At 51.4% G+C, this 9,948-nt stretch overlaps 1 protein-coding gene across 1 annotated transcript in view; it reads left to right on the forward strand.

The window, feature by feature from the left end:
• LOC102044251 (protein phosphatase 1 regulatory subunit 12B-like) overlaps positions 1–9,948 on the forward strand; it is a 33,405-nt gene that overhangs the window by 7,595 nt on the left and 15,862 nt on the right. Inside the window, exons 2-3 of the mRNA XM_005426792.2 lie at positions 8,304–8,320; positions 8,796–8,943. Of these exons, the coding sequence (XP_005426849.1) occupies positions 8,304–8,320; positions 8,796–8,943 (165 nt within the window). The remainder of the gene's footprint in view (positions 1–8,303; positions 8,321–8,795; positions 8,944–9,948) is intronic.

Genomic DNA, 9,948 nt, shown 5'->3' on the forward strand with positions numbered 1-9,948 from the left:
CAGGAATAAACTGCAGCTGGTGGAAAGCCCATGGTCCCTGAGAGAGTTTTGGAGCACAGAGCCACAGGCTGGCCATGGCACACATGACACAGACCAGCATCCAACTGTAGTTTGTTTGGGATGGCAGGAGATGTGGCCATCAGTCCCTCACAGCCCTGGATGTTTGTTTCTGATTAAATACGTGCTGTTTGTACTGAAAACGATGGGATCTGCTGCAGCCAGCTGCCAAAGCCACTATTCCATCTTGGAGAAGCTTTTAATGTTATGCTTCAGTAATAGCAGTTTTTCTTAAGCAAAGTTTATTGATTTATAGTTTGAGAAAACGTATTTTGCATCAGGCTTTGGGGAGTTGGAGGTTACATGGAGGTGGTTTGGCTGCACTGGATTATTAATCACATCCACGGGATTTTGGAATCCTTGCATTTGCACGATTGCAGGCTCGAGCTGGAAGCAGCACATCCATCACACAGTGGAGCTAACAGGATGCTGCACAAACCACAGCTCTCAGGTCAGAGGAGCAGCTTTCTGAGGGAGGCAATGACCTCAAAATAACTCTCAAAAGTAGAGTTCAGCCAGACCTTCGAATTACTCTGCGCCCACTGAAAAACTAAACTTGATCCCAGCCGTTCCTGCTGGAATGACAAATGCAGCTGGAGGGGAACACCAACCTGAGTTGTACCCACTGGGGATGGTCTGAGGTGTCCCAGGCAGCCTCCTCCTGGCTTCTCTTCCTTCCAGCTCAGCCCTGACTGCACTGGCTCCTGGAGGATTCCTGCCCTCAGCAGCGTCCTGCTCTGCCCTGGTGCAGCCTCACCTCCAGTCCGGGGGGCAGTTTTGGGCACTGCAATATAAGAAGGATCTGAAGTTGCTGGAGAGTGTCCAAAAGAGGGACACAGAAATAGGGAAGGGTCTGGAGGGGCCGCACGAGGAGCGGCTGAGGGCACTTGGTCTGTTCACCCTGGGGCCTGAGGTCAGAGCCCACTGGGGGCTGCAGCTCTGACCTCTGCTCTGTGTGACAGTGACAGGACCTGAGGGAACAGCTGGAGCTGGGCCAGGGCAGGGTCAGGCCCCTTGAAAGGCTCTGACCCCAGAGGGTGCTGGCACTGCAAAGACCCCCTATCAGGAAAGGTTCTTCCCCAAGAGGGTGCTGGCACTGCCCAGGCTCCCCAGGGAATGGGCACAGCCCCGAGGCTGCCAGAGCTCCAGGAGTGTTTGGGCAGCGCTCCCAGGGATGCCCAGGGTGGGATTGTTGGGGTGTCTGGGCAGGGCAGGGGTTGGGCTGGATCCTCATGGACCCCTTCCAGCTCAGGATTTGATGCTCCTAAGAGGGGGAGGGTGTCCTTTGGAACACACATCAGCCTGGAGCTCATGTAGGAGCAGCTGAGCTACGTAACTGCAGGAACATAGTGACTTTTGCTTATAAAAGGGAAAGAACCCCAAAACCAGCTGGCTTTATTTTACATTTACTTTCTAAAATAAATGCAGCTCATCAAGAGGATATTTGCCAGCACAAGAATATAATTTAAGGGGTTTCTAAAACTTCCCCTGTTGCTTAAAGAAGGACAGAGCTGGAGCTGTGCCCCTGCATCTCATTACATGGTGGTTAATTAATCATAGGCATTGATCAGGATTTCTGAGACAAAACACACCAAAATAAATTCCTTGACAACTCTCTTAAAATAGTGTACACAGTCCTGAGATTGGCCAGTTGGATATAAAGAAGTATAAAATGTTCCCAAAGCATCTATTTTGTTCTCTTTTCTTCCTTGTTTTCTTTTTCTTTTTTCTTGAAAAAATGTAAATAGTAGGGAATTGTGCCTTCACTGGCTCCAACCTCAGCCACAAAATGCAATTGGAAGCAATTAGGGCAGTTTCTGCCTTGGCAAAAGCAGCAGCCAATCCCCCTTTTGTCACTGCATTTCAGGGCTGTGTTTTATTGAAACCTTCCATGAGGAATTTGGTTTAAATTATTCATCACTGAGCTTCCAACAGCTGCAAAATTTTCTGGTTTCGAGGGAAGGCTCCTGCCCTCCACAGTCCAAGTACATTTGTAAAATCAGTCCTGGATGGTATTCCTGGCACAAGGCAGCATCCCAGCACTCTGGGTAAGTGGAGCCACAGCCAGTACCCAGCTGTGCCTTTCCCTGAGACTGACCAATGTCAGCACCCTGAGAATCTCTGGAAGTGCCCAAGGCCAGGTTGGGCAGGGCTTGGAGCAACCTGGGATAGTGCAAAGTGTCCCTGCTCATGGCAGAGGATGGAGCAGGATGAGCATTAGGGTCCCTTCCAACCCAAACCATCCTGTGATTCCATGGTTCTGTGGTGTTCTTTGTTCTTTTTCTTGGGTCCCATCTCAGATCCTGGTGATTTTCCAGCCCACCTGGGTTGGATGATCTCTGAGCTGGCAAAATGGGCTGAACCCCTTCAGTGTCCTCCACCACTTCAGCACTACCTGGATGTGCTGCCCACCATGAGATTAATGGCAGGGAAGGTGGTGGGATCTCTGTGGTGAGAGCTCTGAGACCTGAGGATTACCAGAAGCTTGTGAGCATGTCTGCACGTGCTCTGTGCTTTTTAGTTTTCCTTTGGAAGTCACCCCCATGGGTGTGTGGGCAGCAGCAGCCGGGCTCAGCTCAGCTGGATTCTGAACCAGGACAGCCTGTTCCCCCACCCCAACCCCTGCAGTGCTCTGACCCTCTTTAGATTATGGAAGGATAATTTCACAACTCGATGCTTCCCTGGCTCTTGATGTTTTTAGTTGAATTTCGATCCCAAGGGAAATAAATGAATCTGGGCAAAACTGCAGTGCTGCTCCAAATTTGCCAGGGAAGGAAAAAGCCTCCAGTGCATTTGTTGATAATGACTGGAGTGGATACAGCAGTTTCTCAGCATCCCCTCACAAACCCTAACAATTCCCTTCAGGAAAGTCAGGAAGGAAAAGACCCTTCTTGCACCAGTTCAGTCAAGTGCACGTGTGATGCCTCGGCTCTTCATTTTCTCTGTTCATTCCCAACTTCTCTTCCCGGCAATGAAGGAAGAAGAGCTTTGTCCTTCACCTTCTCACTCTCACCGTGGAATTTCCATCTCTGGGATGGCATCTCTGAGCAAACAACCTCCTTCCTCACTGCCATGGGCAGCACAGGGAGCCAGCCAGTGCTGCTGCAATTCCAGGGAATATTTGGTTGGACAGGGCAGGGCAGTGCAGGCAGGGCCAGTGGGGGCTGCTCTGATGGAGCAGGTGCAGCTGGAAGCACATGGAGAGGGTTCTAAAGATGCCGTGGTCAAACACTGGGCAGAACTGAGCAGGAAAGCAGCTGTTTTCTGCTGAAACTGTGTCTCCAGTGTGGCATCCCAGTGACCTCTGAAGATGTTTGTCTCTCTTTGAACAAATGGCAGGGATGTCTCAGTTAAACACTTCCTCCAGTGTTCCATAGAATCATGGAATCACAGAGCCACTGAGGTTGGAAAAGCCCTCTAAGATCATTGAGTGAACACTGCCATGTTCATTGCTAGCCCATGTCCCAAGTGCCACATCCACATGTTTTTTAAAGACTTCCAGTAATGGTGACTCCACCACTGCCCTGGGCAGCTGTGCCAGGGGCCTGACCAACCCTTCAGGGAAGAAATTTTCCCTGTTATCTAACCTGACCCTCCCCTTGAGGCCATTTCCTCTTGTCCTGTCCCTGTTCCCTGGGAGCAGAGCCTGACCCCCCAGGCTGCCCCTCCTGTCAGGAGTTGTGCAGAGCCACAGGGTCCCCCCTGAGCCTCCTTTTCTCCAGGCTGAGCCCCTTTGCAGCTCCCTCAGCCCCTCCTGGTGCTCCAGTCCCGTCCACAGCTTCATTCTCTTCTCTTAGAGGGCTTTTTCATCCTTAATGGTGCTGTCATTCCATGACTCCAGGTTACTGCAGGGTGGCTGTGCTCAATGCTGAAGGAATGCTGCTGTCCCTCCCTTCTCATCTGCACTTTGCTTTTCTTTAAACACATAGAGACAGTCACAGTCTGAACCAAGCCATTGCAGTATCCATCACAGGAAAGTCATAAATACAATAAACCTGAGGGGTTTCCCCATTTTTGCTGTGTTTGTTTAAAGTGATTCCTTCTTACCCCAGCCTTCCTTTGTGGAAGCATGCCCCTGCTCCCCCTGCATATGGGAATTCTCATTTCTTAGAAGGAAGAAGGACAGAAATGGTTTTTCCTCTTGCTGCAAGTGCCCTGGCTGGCTCAGGGACCTGCCTGGGTTCATTGCCTGGATTCCATGTCACCTTGCCCAGCCACGTGGTGTTTCCCAGCACTGTTCAAATCCATTAGCAGGTGCTAAAGTAAATTGCAGTTTGCTGAAGTAAATTCAGGCTTGCTAAGGAGTGGATTACTTGCCCAGCCATTTGTCATCATATCAAAAGTCATCACTGAAGGGGATTAGCATGAAGTGCACAAAAAACTTTCAATGAGAACCTTGTTCATCACTGTAATTCCCTTCTCTGGCTCTTCAGGGGAGGTTGGGTCATTGGGCCAGGATCCAAAAGGAGCTCTCAGGCTGCTGAGGGGTTTAGGAAACAAATGTTGAAAGCTCAGCTAAGAAAGCACCGTGGAGAGATTAGCATGTGTGGCTGAAAATGGGAAACCTTTTGTAGAATCCTAGAATCTGGACTGGTTTGGGTGTGAAGGGACCATCAAAGGTGATCCAGTCCCACCCTCTGCCATGGGCAGGGTCATCTTCCAGTAGCCCAGGTTGCTCCAAGCCCTGTCCAGCCTGGCCTTGGACACTTCCAGGGATCCAGGGCAGCTGTATCCAGTTTCTCTGGGGCAGCTGTGCCAGGACCTCACCACCTCACAGTCAAGAATTTCTTCCCACTATCACAAGTAACCCTGTCCTCTGGCAGTGGGAAGCCATTCTCTCTTGTCCTGTCACTCCAGATCCTTGTCCACAGTCCCTCTCCAGCTCTCCTGAAGCCCCTTTAGGCACTGGAGAGGACTCTAAGGTCTCCCCAGAGCCTTCTTTTCTCCAGGTGAGCACCCCCAGCTCTCCCAGCCTGGCTCCAGAGCAGAGGAGCTCCAGGCCTTGGAGGAGCTATGTGACTTCCTCTGGAGTCACTCCAGCAGCTCCACATCCTTTTTTGTGCTGGAAGCCCAGGGCTGGAGGCTGCTCTGCAGGTGGGGTCTCACCTGAGCAGGACAGAGGGGCAGAATCTCCCCCTCCCCTGTGTGAGCCCAGGATGTGGTTGGATTTATGGTCTCTCATTCTAACAGCCCTCTGCAGTGGCCATCTGTACAGAAACTGGCCCAGCTTGCTGCCTTCCGGTGTCATACAGAGCATGGCCTGCGCCAGGGCTGTTTGGACAAGAGGGCTGTGTCCCTGTCACAACATTGAGTGGCATGAGATGCTTCCCAGACAGCATCCAGCATGGCTTGTGGAACTGCAGCAGGGCCGTGGTGGAAATGCATCTGCTATCTTCCTTGGGAGGTTCCTCACCTCTAAGATGAAAAGAAGAAAGAGATTTTATTAGAGCAAATAAAATAGTACCAGGCTGGACCCACTGCTGTGCCTCAGGCCCTGTGGCTTGGGGCCTCCTGGAGCTTTGGTTATGGTATCTACAGGGTGGGGCTATGGTTCGGAAAGCCAGGTGTCTGCTAAGAAAGGCAGGAGCCTTCTGTGAAATGGAAAATGTAAACCCCCTCCCTCTGAATTATTATAATTTTTAAATTAAGGGGCTCTCAGGCAAAGATATGGGAATAGGAATAACAGTTCTTTACTAGGAAAATTAAGAATACAAATGCAATAGTACAGAAAAAAGCACTGCCAGAGCCAGAGCAGTCCCTGCCCCCCTGTGTGTCAGGGGGTGGCACAGCCCCATCCCATGGGGGCTCAGCCCTCCTGCAGTGCCAGCTGTGCTGCTGCTGGAGCAGGGATCCTGCACAAGGGGGGAGTTTTCCTCTGCAGCTCCAGGGCTGCTGCAGATGGGCCTGGGCTCCCTCTGGCAATGCAGGGCAGCAGAAAGCTGCTCCTCTGGCAATGCAGGGGGCAAAGGCTGCTGTGCTGCTCCAGGCTCAGATTGGATCCAGGTAGGAATGCTTGGCTCCTCCCCTGGGCGCAGCATCTCCCCATGGGATGCTGGAATTGGATCAGCCCTGCAGGGACACTCACTGGCCATGGACAGCAGAGATCTCCTGGAGGGAGGGTTGGCTGTGGGAGAGATAAAGAAAACTGCCCCATGAACAGCAGAGAACTGCCCCAGCTCTGACAGGTGGCAATAGAATACACCCCCAGCTGCATCTTGCAACCTAAGACAGGCTGGCACTAAACCTGAGCAAGAGCCTGGCTGAGGATGGCCCTGGACGGAGAATGTGCTAATTCATAGCAGGGATTGCTTGTCCTTTTGATCTCTGCAGGTAGCAGCTTTGTCTGAGCTGTGGTCCATCCTCCAGGCTCCACGTGCAGGGTCCAGCAGTTCATTTCCCTGGTGCTGGTGCTCACAGCACAGCGTGTCAGAGGCTGTGCTGCAGAGCCCACGCATTGCAGACTCCCTAGGCACCTTCCTGTCCTGAATCAGGATGCCAGATGAGGGTCACATTAGGCTGGGATGAATTCAAACCTCAGCAGCCAGGTGCAGGTAATGGGTTGCTGTGTCCTGGCAAGCAGCAGGCAGGGCTGGGCATGGGGCAGGATGCTCTGGGAGCTGCCCCCTGCTCCTCAGGCTTGGAGTGGAGGGGTGGCTGGGTCACTTGTCCACTGGGTGACTTAATCCCTCTCTCCATGGGGTGTACTCCCAGATCCCTGCCCAGGATCAGAGGCATTGTCTGGGTGCCAGACAGGAGCGGGTGGTCTGAAGTCATCCAAGCACCAGGGTGCCAGACAGGCAGCACATCTGCCTCAGAGTGAGGCCTCAGCATTGGGTTTACTGGTGTAGCTGACAGCACAGCAGTGCAGGCATGTCTGGACACAAAAAGCCTGACCTCTCATCTGCTCTGTGGTGTCCTTTGTGTTGACTCTCTTAAAAAGAGCTGAGGGAATTGGCTGGAAGTGCCTGTGGAGGTTTGTGCTCACTCAGAACAATGATGCTACTGATAAACCAGCAGAGGAATACTGGGCTCAACTTCCAGTTCAAGAGAGGATAAAGAGCTGGAATGCACCTGGAATTTGAGTAAATGTCTGTCAGAGGAGGTGACTGTCAGTGTGGCATGTCCTGCAGGATAGTGGTGCTGTCACCACTGGATTTATGCAACTGTAGGATGGAACTGTTCGATCCAGAAAATTTCATTGAAATGGTGCTTTACTGCATTAAGCCTCTGTAGAATATTCATAGAACCATTATTAAGTTGGAGAAGCCCTCTAAAATCATTGAGCCCAAACTTTCCCCAGTATTGCCATGTTCACCATTAAACCATGTCCCCAGGTGTTACATCTGTACATTTTTTTAATATTTCCAGGGAGAGTGACCAGCACTGCCCTGGGCAACCTGTGCCAGGGCCTGACCACCCTTTCAAGGAGGAAATTTTCCCTGATATGCAGCTAGCCTGAACCTCCCTGACATCACTTGAGGCCTTTCCTTGTGTCCTGTCCCTTGTTCCCAGGGCCCAGAGCCAGGTCCCCCCTTGTACAGGCTGAGCCCCTTCCCCAGCTCCCTCAGCTGCTCCTGGTGCTCCAGCCCTTTCCTCAGCTCCATTCCCCTCTCTGGACACTCTCCAGCCCCCAGTGTCCAAAGGCAGCCCAGGACAGCACAGCAGAGATTTGGGTGCTGATCGGGAAAGAAGAACCCAACAGAGGCTCCAACCACCCTGGTGTAAGGATCTTCTCCCTCCCTCCTGCAGCTGCTGTTGTGTCTCTGTCTGCCACAGTGAAGCTTTTCTCCATGGGGAGCTGCTTGCCCATGGAGAGAAGTGTTTGTGGTTTTCTCAAGTTCAGCACAAACACTGGGAGATCCCTGTGTCTGTTCATCTCCCTCACCCACATCACTCAGCACAGTGATCACAGTCAAAAGGAATAACTTCACTGGAAAAGGGAAACAGTAGATTAGTTTGGATTCCAGGGAAGGCATTTCAGTTCTGGAAATGAGGATTTAAACAGCAAGGTTCAGGATTTCTTAGGTGAGTGAAATAAGTGCTTTAGAGGAGCTGAAGCAGTTGAAGATTCAGGCAGAGATTGGAGATTCCCAGTTTGGGCTGGGAAATCTCTGTACCCTGGCATGAGCTGGGTGCTGGTATCTGAGGTGGGAAATTGCTGCTGCCTGGAAGCTCTGCAGTTTTGAATTGAATGTTTCATTCTCATTATTAATTACCTTTTGCTTTCTTTTTTTTTTTCCCTTCAGCATGAAAGACTTTCCAGGTAAGAATTTTATTTTTTTTCTTTTTTTTTTTCTGAGTAATATTTATTGGCAGCATGTTTTTGTATGCGTTTGAGGATTCCCTGTGCTTCAAATCTAGTCTGGTACTGGCTATTTGGTCCTTTCCTGAGCTTAGCTGTGGCACCAGTTTGCTTCTATTCTTTACTCCCCAAATTATTTACCTCAGTGCCCTTTTAGAAATGGAACTAGTTCCCACCCTGGAGATGAGAGGTTTGTGGGAAATCAGTGCCCATGGGAGGCTGGGCTGGTACCCTGGGATTTTTTCAGTTCTTGTAGTGGTGGTGGCTGCCAGGTTTTGGGCAGCCAGACCCAGGGCCAAGTGGAGGGTGCTCCCACAGACCCCAGAGCCCTGGTTCAGCTGGGTCTGCCAACCCTGCAGTCCCAACCAGCTGGGCTCTGTGCTGGCTGTTCCAAGTTACCACAGCTCCACAGTGCTGGATCTTCCTCATGTTTCAGGTTGGAGGCAGCTACAAACCCCAGCACGAGCGACTCGTCCTACAGCGAGCGCGCCTCCGGCCGCTCCAGCGCCTACAGCCGCAGGGAGAACCGGCTCGCCGCGCTCAGCAGCCGCGCCGAGGAGGAGAGCAACAGGGACTACAAGAAAGTAAGGGTTTTAAATTGATTCTTGTCATTGCACACACTGCAGAACCTGCCTGTTCTGCAGAAACCGGCCCCAAGAATCAGTGGGAAGAAAGAGAAGATGTTTATGTTCATTTTCTCTGTTTCAGAGAATCCAGTGGTTTGGGTTGGAAGGGTAATGGGACCTTCTGCTGGGGTTTGGGGTGTCCCCAGCAGGCTGCAGGGGTCCCGGATAGCTCAGTCCTGTTTGGGACAGGCTGTCTGAGCTCCCAAGCAGTTCTTAACCACAGACCACCTTAGCAAGCTTAAGTGATACCAGCTCTTTAGTGATTATCAGCTCATTTGTGATTTCAGCCCTTCAGCTTGCTAGGTGCTGCAGGCAGACACAGGGAGAGAGAGGAGAAGTCTGTGTGGGGTTCCACAGGAGCGTCTTTATTGATTCTTCTGTGAAGGTTCCCAGTGACAGCTCTTCTGCCCAAGCTGGGCCAAAACAGCTCTTCATATAGGCCACAGGGGTATCAGAAATTGTCCAGTAGCAAGGGTTAAAGGGAAGTGAGCTATAGAGTTACAGAGAGATGAGCAGGGGTCCAAAGGCAGGAGAGAGGGGCTTCTAGCCCATTCACCATGACTTGGCATTTCCTATCTTAGGCTGCTGACTGCCACAGAGGCATTGCAGGACCTGGGCCTGCTACAGAAGGGACCTTAAAGCTCATCCCATTCCACCCCTGTCATGGGCAGGGACACCTTGCACTATCCCAGGTTGCTCCTGTATGTCTTGGTTTGAAAGACAGGTGTCTGCTAAGGAAGGCAGGAGCCTCCCCTGAAATGGAGAATGTAAACCCCCTCCCTCCGAATTGCTATAAATTTTAAATTAAGGGGCTCTCAGGCAAAAAATACGGGAGCAGGAAAGAACAGTTCTTTAATAGGGAAGAAAATAAAAACATAAAATAAACAATGCAGTGAACTAAACCAGCAGTGACAGAGTCAGAACCCAACCTGACACCCTGTGGGTCAGGGTGCTGGCAGCAGT

This window comes from Geospiza fortis, unplaced genomic scaffold, assembly GCF_000277835.1.
Source record: "Geospiza fortis unplaced genomic scaffold, GeoFor_1.0 scaffold26, whole genome shotgun sequence".
NCBI lineage: Eukaryota > Metazoa > Chordata > Aves > Passeriformes > Thraupidae > Geospiza > Geospiza fortis.